General features: G+C 40.3%; 1 protein-coding gene across 1 annotated transcript in view; it reads right to left on the reverse strand.

The window, feature by feature from the left end:
• The window catches only part of angpt4 (angiopoietin 4), a 70,554-nt gene extending 49,881 nt beyond the window's left edge, over window positions 1-20,673 (reverse strand). The window contains exon 1 of the mRNA XM_030051876.1: window positions 20,226-20,673. Coding sequence (XP_029907736.1) covers window positions 20,226-20,615 — 390 coding nt within the window. The 5' untranslated portion in view covers window positions 20,616-20,673. The remainder of the gene's footprint in view (window positions 1-20,225) is intronic.
• Window positions 20,674-20,910: the final 237 nt, after the last annotated feature.

Genomic DNA, 20,910 nt, shown 5'->3' on the forward strand with positions numbered 1-20,910 from the left:
CATGTTTGAGTTGGCGAGCCGGCTCCGCTCGGCACTGGTGAGAGATTTCGTCACAATGTCACAAGTGGGAGTCTTGATCCAGCATAAATTTAATATGCTCCATTTTAATGCTGTTTAAAATAAATCTCATTACTTTTGTATATCAGATGCTTGGGAGGGACATGTCTGTAATAGTTGAGCTCTGTGCGCGTGGTCTTTTGTTCGTTGCCATGTGCACAGGTTGAGTTTTGAAAGTCAACAAAGTTTCTCTCGCTCTAATCAGGCAACATCACCTAAGCTCAAAAACAGAAGCGCAAAACCAGATAAAACTGCACCAGTTTTTAAATGTAAAAATACACCTGTCTTGTTAGTCTAAAGGCCAAAGTGGGACAGCATTGAGAAGCCGAGTCCCAATTCAAACACCATAGATATAGCCCAGATTATATTCTGGTATGTGGTTGGTGGAAAACGTCTCTGTGTATAGGAAATGACAAATCAGGTCTAACAGAGCCGAGGTCCTGCTGGCTCTCTGGAAAGGCTAAGCTACACTGAACTGGAACAAATGAACCAGTAGCTGTGAATAAACATTCAACATGGTAGACAATTAAACATGGTAGATTTTTGAATATCGTGCCCCTCTGACCCTAACCCTAATCAAGCTACCTATCTCACCTAACTGGTCTCACATTGGCTTATTCTTCAGAGCGATGCTGCCACTGTATCTTGTTTCAACTGGAAAAGCATCAAATTAAGGAGGCAAGGTGTTCTCAAAACGCCACTGCTCTGTGAATTTAAAACATCTCTAACAATCCACTATTTATTTGTGCACAGTCACATAATTAGAGTACTGCTGCACTTATCAACAGGTTGTTTCTCAAAGGGACATGAACCTATTTCCTTCTCTATTTCCTTCCCAATTATTGGTGCAAGTATACAAAGTATAACTAAATTAAACTGTCACACTCTTTTAAATTGAAATGATCTTGAAATGTGACACAGTAAAAATACATTTTTTCCCCAAATATATGAACAAAAGTATTGGCTCCTACAGTTATTGCTTATTGAATTTAATTACAAAATGTTACCATAGCAAACAGTACAAGTTCACACAAGTTCTCCCACAGCGAAATATAATTGCTTGTCGTTGAGGAAGAAAGTACCCATTAAAAATGAGAGTGCAAGTCTATGTGTGTGTGTGTGTGTGTGTGTGTGTGTGTGTGTTTGATTTCAGCAAATAAAGCAGGAGTACATTCATAACACTAAAGTTAATAATGTACTGTAATGTAGCGTAAGTTCTTACAAATACGTATTTTATGAACAGTCTATGCTGTGGTGCTGAACGGACAGCAGCTTTCATATTTGAAAACATACATATGAAAAGGCAGTGATAAAAATCGGCTCCCACAGGGTCAGAATACATGGAATATGTGGGAAACGATAAAATGCACAAAATGTGAAAATGACTTATAAACTACTAGCACTTCAGAGCAGGAAAAGGAGCCACATAGTCAAAAGTTGCAACATGTTTTCAGCTCGGTGCACCACCTCCGGCAGCTCCTCCTCTTTTTGTGAATTATTTTCTATTTCAGACCTCTTCTGTGCCAGGATGTAGGATTTCCACCTGTGCATCCTAACAGCGAGCCACTTTATGTGAGTTCACCTCATGCATCCTGCAGTATGACTGAGCTGTGGCCTGACATCCTGCCATGAAAAAACAAATGGTGGTGCTGAGTTTGTCTGTTTTTTGAGGGGAACAGATTTGTTGGCGCAGAGTCGCCTTCAGTGCACAAACAGCACGAGAATCGTCTGCGCTGAGCCTTTTCCCCTCCAGAAGAGGCCGAATGCTACATGATGGGAACCTTTACAGGATTTTTCACCTCATCCTCTGATCTTCCAAAAAGGGTGGTGCCTATAAAAAAACAACAAAACAAAACAAAAAAAAAAAAAAAAAACTTTGATGCTGTACCTCTGCTTCTCTATTATCATTTTCTGAGGTTAAATTGGCATTTTCTTGTTTTATTACATCTGGCAAGGGGTTTTCATTTGAATTATGTTAATAAAGACATCCTCCATATTTGCTCTTCAACACTGACACACTTCAAAATACAAATGTATGTAGTGTAGCGCTGGCTAAAATGGATTTGTGCCTGGATGATAAATCAGAACAGCTATGTTTTGCCTGGGGAAAGGCATTTGCACCGGTGAAAACCATAAATATGAGGATTAGTATCATTCAACATCATTTTTTCTCTCTTCTTCATGTTACAAGACACACACACACACACACACACAGACACAATTTTATGCTTGTTCAGCAACTAATCTATCTGATATCCCCTATCTGTGCAAACACACTCTCTCTCTGTCTCCTTGTCTATCTCTCTCTATGTCTCTCTGTCTTTCTCTTGAGTACACTGAGTACACATACAAACATATATAATGTGTCTTTTGTATGTACACATAATCCCTTACACACACACACACACACACTGGATCCAGCTCTCAGGGGCAGCAATGGGAAAGTTGTGGCTGCTCAGCTGAATCTGGGTTTGTTTCGCTGCCAGCTGTTCTGCAGACAGAGGCGGTTCTCTGGGAAAAACTAACTGACAAATGAACCCTGTAAATATGGACATCCAATGGGAAATACAACTCTTGATTAGAGAGGAACTCTGTGTGTGTGTGTGTGTGTGTGTGTGTGTGTGTATGTGTGTGTGTGTGACAGAGAGAGAGAGAGTCAGAGAGTCAGAGAAAGAGAGAGAACTCCATTTTTCAAACTGCAAGTCTACATTTATCTATTTTATGTTGTTATTTTTTACTAATCTGTGTGTATTTCCAACAGCAAAATCACAGTTCTGCTGTTATCTACATTTTTTGAACTGAACTGAATTTAGAGAGAGAGAGAGAGAGAGAGAGAGAGAGAGAGAGAGAGGGAGAGAGAAAGGGAGAGTAAGAAAGTGTGTCTACATGCTTGTAATAATTCAAAAAAAATGTGTGTGTGTTTGTGTGTGTGTGTGTGTGTGAGATTATGTGTGTGAGAGTGAGTGAGACAGCAAGAGTATGAAAGCGTGTTTCAGTTTGTGTATATGCTTGTAATAATTCAGTGTGTAATGAAACGCAAACAATGTGTGTGTGTGTGTGTGTGTGTGTGTGTGTGTGACACAGATGAGTCCAGCCAGCTGCTACAGAGACAGATGAAGAGGCTGTGGTGGATGTGATGTCCTGCTATCACCGTGTGTCTGCAGCGCTGATAGTGGAGAAACCTCCCTCTGTCTCCTTAATCCTCCCTCTCTTTATCTCTCCTCTCTCTCTCTCCTAGAAGTATCACTCCTTCACTCTCTCTCTCTCTCTCTCCCTCTCTCTCTCTCTTTCTCCCTTAGTCTCAGTTTCTCTTTCTCTTTTGCAAACTGATCATGGCCAAGTGTCTCTGCATTGTTGTCTGTCTTGTGGCTCTGACTCTGAGGACATTTGTAACTCTTTGCATCTGACAGCAGCCTCTCTTTGATTTTATCTGTCTCTACGTTCTCTCTTATGCCTTCACTGTGGTTCCATTTTTCAATGCAACATTTTATTCCAAGGCAACATATCTCAAAATCAACTGGGTGGATTGCCAGAAAATTTGGAGAGCACATTCATGCTTCCCAACAAACGAACCGTGTCAACTTGAGGGACCTCATGACTGTTCTTTGAGCTTGATTTTGATGACCATCTGTAGGCAAAAATGTCAACTTTTATACATCAGAATGTTTTGGGCAGATTGAAATAGCATTTGGTAAACACATCCATGCTCCCCAGAGGATGAATCCTGTCCAGTGTTAACTTTGACTGCAAATTTTGAATTAGGCTTAGTTATTGTCTTTTGACTAGTTTTAGTCATATTTAGTCGACTAAAATCTAACAGGTTTAGTTAAGATGTAATCCATTATTAAAATGTTTCTCGAGAATTTCCAAAGTCATCATATACTCCTGGAGGAAACATCTATCAACCTGTTTTTATGGAAGGGCATTTAGGTTTGAACGTGCAATACAGGCACAGTCTCATATATAAGAAATATATATATATATATATATATATATATATATATATATATATCCATATATATAGTATCTATATATCAATACATCTGCTGTGATTGGATTTGTTCTGATCCTGAACTCATCCCTCCTTAAAAATTAGTTCTATTGGATCACTTTTCAGCTCTTTCCCTCAAACATTTTCATCTTGTTTTTATTCATTCAAAAGATTCAAAAGATTGCAGCATAACTTCTGTCATTATAAATAATTTTTGATTAATTTATTGTCTATTGTTCTTCATCAAAATGCTCAAACCCCATACTCCCACTTCTTCCATTCCCCTGATATTGACCAGAACCTCCTGAATATCATTAAAACTTTTCCACAAGAAAAGTGGAATCATTCTGCTGCTGGGTGGGCTCTTTCATCTCTACAGCACTTTCACGGCTGCTTTGTTGACTCCAAACCAGCAACTGCACTCAGACGCAGATCAGTAATTTTACGTTTACTTAAGTACATTTTTGCTTGAGTGTTGTACTTCACTGCATGTTAAATCAGGTCCATTACAGAGAACAAATGACCAGCGACAGATTGTGGAACGTTTCAAGCTTATTCCACACTTGTTGGTTGAGTCTACAGGGTCCTCACTTCAATCAACCCATGGCAGTTTAGCGTAATGTCCCTTTAAAAGGATGTAGCTTGAAGTGTGTGCGCTCATCCTTTTCTAACTGCACGGAAGAGGTCACAGCTCACAGTACTTCTACTTAAGTAAAATATCATCAGAGTAACAGTGCTCCTGCTTGAGTGGCAGTTTGAGTAGCTTTTTGTTTGTGGTGTGAACTTGAAACTGACCCACATCTGACTGAGCTACCGCCAGCCTCTTGTTTAGGGTTGAAGCAGCTCTTGTACCTCCAGTGCACATCATGGTCTCAAAAATTTCAAAAGCAGCAGCAGCTAGCAGTTTGCAACACAAGACCAAAATGAGTTGCAATGGAGTAAGAAGGAAATTCACTGCCCTCTTGGCTTATAATCTAAATGATCACTGCACAAATAAGCAAATGCCAAAGATGCTGATGTTAGATAAATATCCCAGAAGATAACATTTTCATTCTGCACCCCAAAACTGGTCAGTTTTGCCCGGCCATGAGCAATGATCATTTTGATTCATTTCATTTTTTTGCCACGTGAAATCAATCCGAATGAACTGAGCAATGCAACGTATTATCAACTACTCTACTGATTCAAACCAAAGCAAAGGTTGGAAAATGACTGTAGTGTCAGCTAATGTTCATCACGTTTCATGTTTTCAGCCAAAGACGAAAACAAAGAAATGCACTAGGCACAAATCTAATGCATCAGCTAATGCATAAGAGAAGCACAATTTGAAAAATACATTTAAAGCAAGCATATAAATGTTGTGCAGTGCTGAATGTTTCCATTTCCCTTTAGCTTTTTTATTTCAATGCATCCTAATTCTACCACCTCTCCCACCTCCCCTCTATGCCTTTACTTGCCTCTCTTACATATACTCTCACCTTCCCCTCCTTCTCCTTCCTACTTTCTCCCTTCTACTCTCTTTGTTCCTCTTGGCCTCGCTTGTTCTTCACTCCTCTGCCTCACCGTAGTGATTTATGGGTTAACAGGCGACGAGTCTGGAAGCGCTGAACTATGTCTTCCTCTCTATTTCATCCTCCTCGGCGCTTTGTCATGTCTCTCTCTCTCTCTGTCCCACACACATACTCCCTCTCAGCTTATCTTTTCACCTATTATTGCTCTCTGGCTCTCGCTCTCCTTTCACTGCTTATTTCACTGCCACACACTCCTTTCATCTTCCTCTCTTTCTTTCCCTGTATCTCCCTTATCTTGAAGTTTTACTGCAATAAAGAGTCCAATCAAACACTTTTAGCAACTGGCTGATGGTTTTCATCAAAGATCACAAATTTACTGTAATGACACACAGAAACCCCGCTCCAATTGGCCAACAATTTCCCCAACAATCAACACAAACTCATGATAACGGCAGACCCCTGGGAATGGCAACACAACGGGAAAGACAGGAATTTAATTCAGCTGAATGTAATCCACTGAATTCCAGTGGACACAGGAGCTGGAAAGTTCTGAGTCTGTACTCCCAGCTGCCAACCTAAATGCCCCACAACACATTTACATGGCAATTGTTCAAGGTTTTATCTATGTATGTTGAAGTTATGGTTCCACCATCACTAGAGGATAGTAGCCACTTTGCTGTCTAATGTTGCTTCTTGTTGTTAAATCTAAGTTTAACTGCACTCGAGAAACATTTCATCCCTAAACTGTTGATGAGTGTACACACTTACTCCATTTCATCTTGCTTACAGATCCTCACCATTACAAGATGAAGGTTTTCTTACAGCAAATCCTCCAACCAAGGTAATTTGTTCCTACCCTCTGATACGAACCACAGGACTGTTTCCTAAATTAGCGCCCCTGCTGGTGGCAGGAGATATGCCACAAGCCGTGGTGCACATGTGTCAAAATGATCGCAGTTTGGTTAAGTTTAGGGTAAGGTTGAGGTTAAGGTTAGAGGACCTTTCTCATTGTGGTGACAATAATCAACATGCAGAAACAAATGAAAACACCCAGAGATGAACATCAGACTCATTTCACATGACCTCACCTCCCGACACACCGCATTGTTGTTGTTTAACTATAGGTTGTTGTAATAAGCTGGTGCACAAACGCCCTATGGGGTCATTTCTTGGTTGAGGACAGTGTCTTTTCTCAATCACTTCTCTATCTTTTCCCCATATAAACACGTTTCCTTTGTGTGTCCTTTGCCAAATAGTGACCCAAAAACAGACAGTTCCACTGAACAATGCAGCAAAATCAGTATGTACCATAACTACAAACTGAATGTAAACAAACCCTGCAACAAGGCTTCTCAAAGTCTGGACCTCGGTCCACATCCAGACCGAACAGTAAGTCAATTCGGATTCAGCACATACCTCGTGTTATGAAAACAATACATTACAAAGTGTAACATTTTCTATTTTGACCTATATACATTCCTATATGTCTACTAAAATAAAGTTTTATGGAATAAAAATGAATTCAAAAGAATTCTGCTCAGGGTCATTGTTTCCCTTTTATAGCTTCCTTAATAAACTTATGATCTTGATCATCTTCTTGAACATCATCGTCGCTATCATTTATTCCAGAATCAAAAGAAAACAGCAATTTGATAACGTCTTGCTTTTGTAATGTGAGCTGTATATCTGTTGGAAACAGGGCTGTTTGAAAGTGCTCAAAAGCTCAAAGTCACACAATATCTGATTTTTCAAATCTGTGCTGGTATTATCATTATGTAAGTATACCTACAAGTACACTACAAAACAATCACAAAAAAAAAAAAAATCACCATTAAATAATCACAGATGAATATGCCATTTTATTTAGAAAGCAAATGCACTATGATCTAAAAAAAGAAGAAATAAGCACTTGTGCACTTTTGATGGGGGGTCAAAATGTGTGTTTTGACATGGAAAATTAGCCAACAAAGTGGAAAAGCTGTTTTCACTTTCCATGCGACTTTCCTTCTTCAAACTATCTACGGACCTGCAGATACTCTTTCTTCTCTCTTTCCCCTCACCTCATCTGTCTCCCCTTCCCTACTTCTCTCTGCTAACCGTCTCTTTCTTCTCTTTATCTTCCTTCCTCTTTCCCTCTCTGTCAGGTTGTTTGAAGTGTGTGTCTTGCAGCCAGTCAGATCCAGTGTGTTGATAGCAGTCCCGTAATCAGCCGCAGTGATATGGAAGGCTGACCTGGCTCCCACTAAAAAGAAACTCCTGTAAACCTGCATGGTGTGGGCTTTTTGTGCCTCTCCTTTCCCCTTTACAAGGCAGTTAAATGCTCCAGTAACCAGGCCTGAAAATGAGCCACATGTGGTCAGACAGCAGCTGCAAAGAGGTTATCCTGCCGCCCATGATAGCTTCAAAAGAGACGTATACAGTGGCAGGCATTGTAAAAGTCTCATATATAGAATCAATTGTTTGCTCTTGGCATTTTTGAGGTTTGCGGCTCCGTTACACAACTGGAAATGAAAACATGGAGTTCTGCTGCTAAATATGTGCTATTTGTTATCTCGTTTCTCCCAGTTATTCACAGGATGTTCTTATTCAGACTGGCGTACAATGAGTGTTACAGTAATATAAGCTTGAAATCTTATTATGCCAACAATATAAGCAACTAAATTTAAGTAGTGAATGTATCTGAGAAGTTTTTGTTTTCAACCAGAGCACATTGGAGAGAGATCTGGGACAGGGAATCTGAGTGTGATGTGAGGTACTTTTTGAAACAATGACACCCCAGGCTGAGAAGGAAGATGGTTGGTGGCTTGCCATGACGGGAGTTCTTGTCATACTCTAATTAGCATAGCTTCGTTGTTGCATGAAAACTCCATAACTCCAGTTTTGCTTATTGTTATATTTTAACTTCCTTTGAAGGATCACATGATTGTCTGTGGGCCTGGCTCACCAACAAAACCGCTGGCTATCGACCCTAATAGTGCCGTTGTTGAGCGTCGGTGACGGACAGTAGCCTCTAGTTTTGGTGATGGGTCCTACATGTCAGATCTTGGCAGCCCTTCTACCTGTTTCCTGGCTGGTTCAGCACGTTGATTGGTGAGAGAGCGTTTTCTGATTGGCTGTTCAGCCTTTGCAAATCAGTGCATGATAAGAAAAACATAATGCTGGTTGTGCTGGCAACAGAGGCGGTCCTGGCTAGTTTTGCGCCCTGGGCGAACCGTCCCCCACCCCCACCACATCAGGCCTATCATTTGTTAACATCCTATTAACTAAGAATAACACACTAGAAATTACTCATAAAGCTATATCACATATAGCTTACAAAATGTCATGCCAGTGTATAGGAAGTTATTTAGGTTACCATAGACCCACGTATAGCAAAAAAAAATTAAAAATTCCACAGTCAGGACGTATTGTTTACCAAATCCACAGACTAACAGGCCAATGTGAACTTGCACTTGTTGTGTTGCTAACACAAACTAGCCTATGGGTGAAATTAATTCCATGACACGATGCCTAAAATTCTAATAGTTGCTAGTTCAGCAAAACTAAACCCCCCCCCAAAAAAAAACTTCTGTGGCTAAGTGGCAACATATTAGCAAGAGGCTAATAAATAGGGTATAGGCTACTGTTTCATTACATGCACAATTAACGTCATGCATAGAGACTTGCATACCTTTATCTTTTGAACGTTTCTCCTCTTCTTCTCTCCTTCTCTTTCTGAACTGGGCACCTGATGTTTTTTTTGGCCTTTTGTCCATGATACTCCATTGACTTTTTGTTGTTGTTGTTGTTGTTTGGCATTTTCACATAACCCAATAAATTACATGTAGCTATAAGGGGTCTATATTAATTTTATGAATGAAATACAATTTATTTGGAAGCAGCAGTTTGTGTTGTTTGGCCTGGGATCTTTCATATCAGAGGTTAGTCTAACCCCGCCCCCCTCCCCTTTGCTTTTCCTGAGACTCACAACCTGCGCACAGCCTCTGCAGTCGCAAGTTGATCCCCCGCGCCCCCCTCCTCCTTGCCTTTTCTTCTGACACACACGACCTGTATACATGACTCTCAGCAGCAAGTTGACGTGATAGTAGGGGCGCCTTAGCGTCCACTGCACCAACTTGACATGGAAATGAGCGATATTAGTCTAGAAACGATTTTTTTTTTTTTTTTGCGGACGCACTTTTTTTTTTTTTTTTTTTTTTTGGACGGCGCTTGTGCGCCCCCAAGTAGATTGCGCCCTGGGCGGTTGCCCACATTGCCCATAGCAAAAACCGTCCCTGGCTGGCAATGTGCTAACTATCTAACCTGGATGAGCCAGGTGATCTCATGAGATGATATTGGTTTTGGCTTGTGAAACTCTCCATCAAGTGTTTGATCCAAAAACATGGTGTGAAAAATCAGCGTCCTTTGAGGGACTGCAGGCATAGATTAGCTGATGGTGACATGATATCATCTTGAAAATCTCTGAAAATCATCACATACGTTTTTTTAGACTACTGCCCCCTGCTGGCTCAGAGAATTATTTCCTCACACGCAGGTGCAGGATGTGCTTCATATTGACTGTTGTCTACAGTGTGTTTATGGACAGCTTTTAACGATGTGGCAACATGAGGTGACACACAGTGTCAGCCTTGGCCGGCTCGCTGTGTCCCTGACCCGTGGGTTGAGAAAATTTTACAACCCTCAGGCTTATGCAAGCCCTTTAAAACCCAGCTGGAAACTGACAAATACCAGTTGGTGCAGCTTAAAACAAGGCTAGTTTAACAGAACCCCGAAGAGTTGGCATTTTAGAGATACTGTATGTGATGATACAAAATATACATACATTTGCTACAACCGCATGTATTAGACATGGGATTGGGCAGAAATACTGCAAACTGGCCTCAGCAGCAGCAATTTGTCACCAAATGTTTTGGGACTGAGCACGTTCACATTGTTCCCCATGTTCTGAAAAAGGAACTGGAATTGCTTAAATAAAAATAAATCCTACAGTTAGTGACTAGGTTGCCAAATTGGCAGCACTGCTCCTGCGCTCTAGGCAACAGCATACGGGCCCTGTTTTACCAAATAAACAAATAAATAACTTTTTGAGACTGCGGTAAAACAGATTAGATGAATTTGCGAGACATAATGTATTTTTAAGTGTTTCTGTGGGATGTCCTGGTGGTGCAGCATGCAGGCTAAGGTGTACCGCATTGTTGTGAAACTGCAGTTTCTAGTTTTTCTACACAAGCACGCACACACACACACACACACACACACACACACACACACACACACACACCCTACTGCTTATTACCAAACACACTTGCACCATGTGTTTTCATGTCCTGCCTTGGTTCTGTTTTTTTATAATTTTAGTTGCTTCTTTGAGTTCCCTATATATTTTATGGAACTTGTTGTGCCACTGTTTTCAGTCAAGTTGTGCTTGTTGTCATTTAGATCCTGTTTTCCAGTTGTCTTGTCTTGTCATGATAATTTTTGAGGTTATTTTTTTATTTTATAGATTCAGGACAATTGTTTCTTTTGTCCCACAAATTTGTGCAAGTGGGAAGTGCGTGTTTCCTCTGTTTTTTATCACCACAGTTTACCACTGTTGTCTATTACATTGTCTCTATGCTTTTATCACTGTGCAAATACCAAACCACAGTAAAACTATACAGCAGAAGCACACGGCCATCAGGCTCTGGCCTATACATTATCGGCTCATAAACCACAAGCTACTCAACCTGCTCACTACAGTCAAAACTTTTATGAGCCAGTTGAAAACACCCCGAACACACCCTCAGCCACCGCCGCAAGCTCTCCATAAAACCCAATAAAGCAAAGCAGCCTGCTGGGGTAAAACCATTCCCAAACATTCCCAACATTTCCTCCAGTCCTCAGTAACCATTCCCGACCATTTCCCACAGGGAAATAAACACAGAGAGGGTCTCAGGGACAAAATCCTATGAAATGTTAACTCATCATCCAAGGGACAGGGAACGCCACTGCTGTGAATAAAGACACTGAAGAAGTCAGTGAATGAGATTTAAAGCCACTTCTCCTTCAAAAAGCATAATTTTGTTATATGCCAAATTTTTAGAATGGAGTTACTCATAATTTACAATTGCCAAAATTCAACCCATTTAAACTTCAATAATAAGAAAAAATAATAAAGATAATAATGTCAAATTCAGCAATTTCCCCCTTCATTTTTCTTTCTTGACTGCCTCTGAAACAGCATTCATGCCCTCATGAGTCACTAAAATTCTTAAAACACTAAATCCTTTGAAGATCAGGAGACCATGAGTGGACCCTCCATTTCAAAATTATTTCCCAATCAAACTTTTATTTTAGATTTTTTGGAATTCTTTGGTATTGTTCCTGTAAGTCTCTGTCATTTTTAATGGTAATTTTCTTTTCTTTTTTCTTTCTTCCTTTTTTCTTTTCTTTTCTTTTCTTTTCTTTTCTTTTTCTTTCTTTCTTTCTTTTTTTTAATTTATTAATTAATTTATTTATTTTTATTTTTTTTTTTTTGAATTTTTGGTATAATTTTGTATCTTTTTTTTCTAAGTTCCTGGTCCTTTTCTGGTAAATGTCTTGTAATTGCATGGTTATTTTCTTGGTATTTTGATTTTTAATAGCCTATGTAATGTTTTTGAGAGAAATCCAATGAATTTGCTAAGGATTTGCTGACTGTTAATACCAGACTGGCACAGACTTGCCCGTTGAAGAAAGACTCAAAAATGACTGAACAATGAAACGAAGAGAAAAGTGTGTCAAGAAAACTAAATTTTATTTTTGGTTCGCTGGCTGTTGTCATGTAGCTGTAGCCAGGGAGGAACCGGCATCGTGCCAGAGGTAAAACATTGACTGGGCGATATCAGATATTTAAAGAAAGCAAAAAATATCAGTCGAACAGTCAGGAGTCCATGGTTTGCCTTCCCTGAGCCACAACAATAGTGCTTTCACAGAGGAATCCTGCTTTCATTGTCCCAGTTTTTACACCATGGCAATCTTTAAACGACGCAATTAAAAGGCCAGTTGCAGCTGAAACGGTGCACAGTCTGCAGCGCTGTTTAGACTAAAGGAGACTGACTCGGAGATAATGGCTGCAGATTGCTGTTGCTATTAGCTGTTATTAGCTCTGTCACTGGGCTCGGCCAGGATCTGTTTGATGTATGGCTGTAAAGGATGATGGAGCACAGAGCCAGAGTGCTACACACCAGGTGTTTCTCCAGACCTGGGTCACAGACTGCCTGGAAATGCTCTTTTAGGGCTTTTTTTTTTAAATTTTATTTTGTTTTATTTTTATCCTGCTCAGGCTGTCAGTGGAGGCTGGAGCTTACCACAGTGAGGACCAGAGAGTTTCAAAAATGACTTTAAAGTAGCATTATTTCAGTTATTGACACATCTGATGCTCTGCTATATCCCTTTAAAGAGGTATTGGACCTATTTGAAAAAGGGACTATTTGTTTATTTATTGATACAGGAAGTGTAGAAGTTACCTGATCCATCTGGATGTTTACAGGAAAAATACCTTTAGAAACCATAATGTGTGACTCAGTATTCACATGTGCATTTTCGTTTGGGAAAGTGAGATTTGTAAAGTGATGTTATACCTTCTTTGATTGGATTAAAGTGGTTATTCTTAAGGATGTTAGCTGGGGGGAAGTCCACCTGAGTGGAAGGAGGCTAACAGTTAGCATTTGGAGTATCCAGCCAGTATCCAGCACTCAGTAACAAGAAGAGGCAGATAGACCCACCACTGTCCTACAGAACAGCTCGGGGGGGAGAAGTTAAATAATGTAAAAAATGGGTGAATTATGCCTTTAAGCTTGTTTGGGGACCCCTCTCCAAAAAAATCAGTTTGGGTTGGCTAAGGTGTTGTCAGTGCCACATACTGATACATTATGAGCATGACCTGTGTTGTTAATCTTCCCCTTGTTCTCTCTTATTCCCTGTTTTAGCCAATAAAGACATAATATCATACAAAAACATGTAGATAATCTTTTAACAATATGGGTCCTTTACTCAAGCATTTTAACAATTAGTTCACTATAAAGAACATGCATTTTTTTTTTTAATATTTTCATTGATTGGATTTTATTTGATGTCTTTTAATATGTTTTCTGTAGCTTGTGCTAAATTATGTATTTTTTTTTCTTGTTTGGTATTGCCTTCTTCAAAGCCCCTCTGCTTTCAGATAAAAATAAGTTGATAATTGTTTTCACCCTGGTTCATTCATTTCACATATGTGTTGTAAAAATGCTTGTAAATTATAATAAGGCACAAGAAATCCTCTGGATTTATAATGATATTTCCTTCATAAGGGAATGTAAGTGTTCCATATGTTGGCTTGGAAAATCCTCCCTGCAGCTGGGCATCACACTGCGAGCTGAGTGCAATATGCCTCCACAGGACAGATTACAGATGGCAACCTGGGGCCAGTACTTTCTACACCGTCCAATAATGCAATACTTTCACAGACATCATTACTTTCTTACACCCCTAATCTTGCTTTGTGTGTGATCTTTCTTTCTCTTTGTCTTGCTGTGTCTCTTTAATGCAGGCTATCATGAAAAAAAGCCTTTGGCCATATCAAAGCACCTCGTTTTGGCAACAGCAGGAATTTTGGTCTGACCATGCTTGTCAGTCTCTCTCTCTCTCTCTCTCTCTCTCTCTCTCTCTCTCTCTCTCTCTCTCTCTCTCTCTCTCTCTCTCTCTCTCAAGCAGAGGTCCATTTGAAGTCAGTCATTTGGCAGAAAGCTAAACAAGCCCCCTGTTAACTACCTCACTTACTGCTGTTTACACTCAGACTCTCTCCAAAACCACCAAACTGCTCCAGAGGCCACTCTGCCACTCTGCAGGAACTGAGCGAGTGGAGTGAAACCGACAAAAATGACTCTGCACTTTATCCCCTGATCTGACTAAAGGATTTCTGACACAAAAAGTGGATTGTGCATTGACTAGTAATCAACATATATGTTGACATGAAATGTGGCGCAACTTAAGGATGCAATAAACACACTCAAATCAGCAAACAGTTTGTGTGAGAGTGAACAACATATACAGTATATATAATTAATAGTCTGCACACCATGTCCTGTATTCAGATCATATTTATGTGCAGGGACGTTTCAGTCACAGCTCTTCTAAAAACCCACACACAGGTGGCTGTAATTATAGCTCATGGTGGTACAGGAATTATACTCCAGCAGCAATAAGTGAAAACATGTAAACAATGAGCAAAAACAGATGCACAAATTGAAACCGCAAAGTTGAAACTGCATAAGAGCACAGCACCTCCGAGCTGAGTCCAAAACATCCATGCACATAAATCTGATCTGAATACAATACATGGTGTGCTGACTTTTATTTATAATGAAACTAAAGTGCTGGTCAACCTTTGCCTTTGACTTTTTAAAGTTACAACCAGAACAAAATGCTAGTTGCAGGGTTGAAAAGTGTGGTATTGAAAACATTTTCAAATTGAAAATGTATGTAAATATAGAACAGGTAAATACAATATTTAAAGCTGCACCAAGCAGTTTAGCATTTTGGAAGCCTAACTGGCGGCTGAAGGTGGCTGTTGGAGTCACTGCAGAAATCATCCAGCAACACGTCAGTAAAGTAATTACATTCTTCTAAAATCAAACACTAACCCGGAGAAATCTGAAAATGATGATTTGGTGTCAAATTGTTTTTCATCACACTTCACCAACTATGTAAGAAAAGACAGAATCAAATCAAAAAGAATCAAAATTTACTTCACAAAGAAAGAGAGAAAGAAAAAAGAAACTGCTATGTTTTATCTTAATTGAGTTAAAGCAGTGAAGGGGGGAGTTGGTGTCGGCTGATGTTTTGAGTGACTTGATATTGAGAGTTGACCCCAGATGAGCCCTAAAGGTGAAAGGTCAGCCCTCTCCTGTCGGGGTGCTGCAGGCCTCAGCTCTGGACTTGACCCGTGACTCCTCTGAGCTTTAACAGTGTGGGTGGTAAACACACGCCATGCACTGCACACACACACACACACACACACACACACACACACACACACCGTACACATTATTCATCTGCTAAAATCCCAGCGGTGTAATCTCAGTGAAGCACCTCTCTGAATTTACCAGATTAAAAACGTTCTAGTAAGTAATTCAATCCCTCCTTCATCTTCTTCGCCGCACAGAGGAAAGAAAGGAGTTCCCATACAGGATCAACTTTGGTGGGCAGCAGAAATAATGAAATTCTTATTCGCTCCATTTACACTGGAATGTATCTAAAGCCATGTAATGTAACAAATGAAACTAGATCTTATGTGCATCAAGCTTTTGAGATAAGAGGCTCTGATTAAAGGACCTTAATGCTGTTTTCTGCTGTGGTTTGTTGTGGAACAGCCTTCCGCCACACATCCAGCCTGTAAATATGACAGGAGCTTATAGAAGTCAGGTTGGGCCTTTTTTTATGACTGATTTACATTGATATCTCAAATGGAAATGTTATTGTTGCTGCGTCTTTTTAATGTGGGAGTAGTATCTTGGATTTCAGGACTGTATTCATTAGCTTTTTCATGTTGCGTATCTTGTGCTTCTTTATCTTTTTTGTCTTTTAACATCTTGGGACCATGTTGAAAATTTGTGTTTTCACTTTTATATGATATCCCTTGGAGTTTAGTGTCTGATAGTCCATAAATAAAATCTATCTATCTAGCTATCTATTTAAAGATAGCTAGATGGAGTTAAGAAAATCTTCCAGGAAGCATCGAGCTGATTCAATTTTCTTTTAAGCCAAAATTGGTGGAAAAATCTGATTAAAACTGCAATTTATATTTATATGGCCGCCAAACCTGTGTTGACAGGTTTGGCGGCCATGTCAACATGAGGATCTAATGTAATAAATGAATTCTTTCATTCTTTAAATTAGTGTTGTTTACTTTTGGAACTAGTTTCCTAAAATTGAAAATAAGGCAGGAATAAGCCTTCGTTCAGAGTGATCGATGGTTAAGTGGCTTTCTCAAACTGAAACTAATCTGAAGTTATGCCTCAGATGTCATGTTCTGCATTATTGAGCTACAATGGGTCTAGACAAAAATCATGATTAGATGAAGGACGAGCACAATAAAAAAAAAAAAAAAGGCTGTGTCTCACCGGAAAAACAGAAGATAAACTTGTGGTCCGCTGAATCAACATGAAATTAAATTTGGCTCTATTTCAATCCATAGCTGGAAAAGTAAATTATGGTCAAGTTTAAAAGGTCCTTTTAGTCTGCAGGTTAATCCCTGACAGGGAAGCTGGCCTGAAGCAAGAACTGACACTTGTAACCATGAGTCTAAATCCTATATGGAGCAGAGCCGGTATTTTCACTTATCATGGATTGAGAGCAAATCAACAACTTATTCTCCATGTAAAGGTCAAATTTTTAAAGACAACATAGTCTTTCACAAGAGAAGATTATGTTTCTCCACAATGAGATGCCTATGTGACAACAGCAGGAAGCGTTTCAGGTTCTTTACCAGTCAAGTTTAGGCAAGTAAAATAACTTCTTATGAGGTCAGGATTAAGGTCGTTATTGGGCAATTGAAACTTGAGTCAGGTTTAGACCACTAACACACCTTTGGTTAAGGTTATGGTTATACAACTAAGACTAGAACAACTAAAAAACTAACATCAAAGACTTTCTTGTATGCATTCCATGCAATTTCATGATAGTGTCTGAAATACATGAGCTCTTATGGCGTAGGAAAGTTCCAAAGTCAATTTGTATGCAAACTGTGTGAATGTACCCAACATTTAGAAAGCCAAATAAATTTGTGACGTTAACTCAGCATTCCTTCTCTATACAACTACAATCCATATTGGGCCCCACGTCTAAAAAAGGGAGCCTTATTCAAGCTTGACTGCAGCTTTCATTCTTCTGCGACATTTCAGGGATTGTAATGATGATGAATGTTATGCCCCCCCACACACAGATTGCTTTCAGAAATGTTTGCTTTTGCCGATTGGATTTCATGGATCAGCATCACCTGGTGCGACTGAACCACTCTGGTCTTCACATCAGCCGGCTTCTGATTGGACGGCTTGCATCAGGAGACGACAGAGATAACAGAGAGTGTGAAACCCAGGAAGCCGCTGTGTGGTCCATTTACAGTAGAAGCCACAGTGCTGCAGGACACATGAAGCACGTGTCTTTCAAATGACTGGGTACCATTCCATTTCATGTGTCCTCAGCGAGCTTCAGACTGGGACTTTTAGATATTCGGTTGGTTTCAAGGGTAATGCAATGGTAGATATCAAAAACTCTTGGTACTGTGGGTTCAGCTTTGGCCCACAACTTGTGACGCATGTCTATCTGTTGCATGTCTATCCCATTCCCAGTTTCCCTGAATTCCATATCTTTCTTTGCCATCTTGAGCATCAATGGCATACAATTTCCAATTTCATGCTCTGTTTTTGAAGAGGGTCCCCCTACAATGACTACATCTGTACAGAACAGCCAGCTAAGGGGATGGGATGAAGCTCGTATTCATAGAGCCAGATAAGACGATTGGATTCCAGTGTTCAAAAACTTATTTTAAACTTTGATTTAGAGAAGGAAGTAGACAATGTAGTCTCTATTAAATAGGGGTAGGGTTTTACTGAGGACACATGCTGCCTCTCAGCACTGTCCTGCCTCATACTCACAGAAAGTTCACCAAATACAGCAATGTTCTTCTGTCAGCACAGACTCTGAAATGCAGATTACTTGTTTTTTACTGTCACCATGGGCTATGTGTGGCAAATTGTGACCCCTCACTCATGGACGCCCTGATTGTGGACGATCTATAAGGGATGGGACTCATGCGCAGTAGGCATAGCAAAGGTGTGGTGCTGTGGTGCTACAGCCCAGAAATGTCAAGGCAACACTCGTAAAAAGTTGGATTGTAGTTGATAATCTGTCTTTGAAAAAAAAAAACAAAAAAAAAAACAAAACAAAAAAAAAAACAGCAAATCTCCTAGGTACACTAATATTGTCAATGTGAAGCCACTATTTTGAGTTGGTTTTGAACGGTTTTGCCGCACCATGGAAGTGAAAAGTAAAGTACATATCCTGGATCAGAAGCCCAGTGGAGCAAAGAGCATATTACCATGTGGACTCATCCAGGTAACTATATGACCCAACACTCTACTAAAGTTTAATTTTGTTTTATGTCTGAGAACTTGCTGAAAATTAAAAGTTTACTTAGAGCAGAAGACTTCTTGGCACAAGTTGAGGATTGAACCTGGGGCTTTAGAGTCACATGTAAATGTACCTGCTCATCTGATCTCCACAGCCTTAACTTTCAATTGTGCTATTTAAATGTCAAACTGCTGTCTAACACTAGTCATGTCTAATCCTTTTGTGATGGAGAAACGTATATCTCTCTGTTTTTATGCACATTACCTGAGTGTTACAGCTAATGCTAATTTTATTAAATTTCCAGAGACCAGACTCCTTCTGTTGGTGACCAGCTTCACTACAGCTGATATACAGGAGCTTTGTTTGCTGCTCATTACAGGTGCACCATATGAAATTACACTGGACTGAAGACTGTTTAGACTGAAAAAAAAAAAAAAAAAAAAAAATGTTTGCTGAGCTGCTGACCTTCTACAGTTTTGCTGTATTTCTCTTGTGAAAAAAAAAAAAACACATTTTGCTCTATTTCCAGCTATCAGAAGTCACACATTCCAATCTGAGAGCAGCTAGTTGTGAGGGTTTCACAAGACAATATCACACTTTAATTACATATTTTCTGCAGCGTGCATGCAGGATAGATTTAAAAAAAAATGCATCAAAGGAGGCTTTTACAATGAGTACCACTGTGTAGTGTGCCAAGTCACAGCTCCGGCATCTACCGCAGATGGAGGAAGTAATTCATTAAAGTGTGGTAGGATGACAGCAGGGAATGCGCTCAGTGCTTCTCTCTCACTGAAACCAGCTGCCAGTCACTCAGCTCCATAACCTGAAACTTTGATCTTTATCTTACAGGTCACCTCCCACACACACACAGACACATCCCATAGTATGCCCTGTGTCACTATGACAACATACAGTATTGGTTGGTATATTCCCAGGACGAAGCACCAGCCATGCTTAGACACCAAGCTCAAAATCTATCCCCAGTTTCTCCAGTTTCCTTTATGAGTCTCTTGTATAATGTCTGATCTATAAACACTACAGGATACAATGCACAATGCACACACTCACGTGGTTAATTGTGTGTCTGATTGTATCTCACTCGTTGCAACTGATTTTTGAAAATATTCTACAAACAAAATGAGAACGACAAGGCTCCCCCATACTGTCTAATGAACTTTTCTGTATTGGTAAATTCATTTCACTTAATAAAGATGCTGTAATTACAAAGTTCAGAGAGTGCGTAGGAAATTTTTCTTTCTTTGATTGCCAACCTATGCTTTTTCTCTTAGGCACCTGTTGTTTACTCAGGTATGCAAAAATGGGTTCAAGGCACTCCAAAAATAGTTTAAAATCTACGTCCTTTAACCAATTTTAGAGTACCTTGGTTCTCTTATTCCTCATGACTAGAAGACCTTGTCGTTTCGCAAACTCTACTACCTCCAAAGTAGAAGCAAAGAGACTTTGCAGCCCCCTGTCTGTTTCTTGCCAAAACTTTTTTTCATTCATATCTTGGTTCATGAACAAGGCGGTCTTACCTTCTGCAGCCACTGCGTGTTGTTCTCCATTGCCGTCTCCAGGTGCTGCAGTTTCTGAGCCGACCATTCGTTGTCTATGGGCGGCGCGTCCCTCTGTACAACACTTGCCCCGGCTGAGCGGGAGCTGCCATATTGCTCTGTGTGCGACTGTGGTCCTCCGCCCTGGCATGCGTCCAGCTCCGGAAGGATAAAGGTGTAGCTGCATTGGCCGTGTTGGATGCGGTGGAACCTCCTTCTCTTCTCTACGCTTCCTCCTCCGCCGCCTCCACCTCTCCTCTGGTTTCTTCCAGCTCGTTCGGCGCTCGTGACGCCGGCTGCGTTGACGACAGCAGACAGTGTCCCAAGCAGCAGAAGCACCAGCAACCCCCTTCTGAGCTGCAAGCCTCTCATAGTGGTCCTTTCACCTCACCCAAATTGTTCTCTGTCTGCACAAAGAAGGTCAAGAGGCACGTTCACACTGTGACCCTGATTCTCATTAAGAGGACATGGGAGTTCAAGATGAAGCACAAGTCCTACAGGAATCAGTCCTCAAGCTCTGAGTCTGCACCAAGTCGCTTTAATTTCGAGGAGGCCACGTTTCTTGAAGAGCACGTCTTGTGAAACTGAGACCAGAAAGCAGCACCTGTCCTCTGGTGTGACAGTGATTCCACTCCCCTGCCTTTCCTCACCCAGCTGAGATGAAGAT

The sequence above is a fragment of the Myripristis murdjan genome, chromosome 5, assembly GCF_902150065.1.
Source record: "Myripristis murdjan chromosome 5, fMyrMur1.1, whole genome shotgun sequence".
Classification (NCBI taxonomy): domain Eukaryota; kingdom Metazoa; phylum Chordata; class Actinopteri; order Holocentriformes; family Holocentridae; genus Myripristis; species Myripristis murdjan.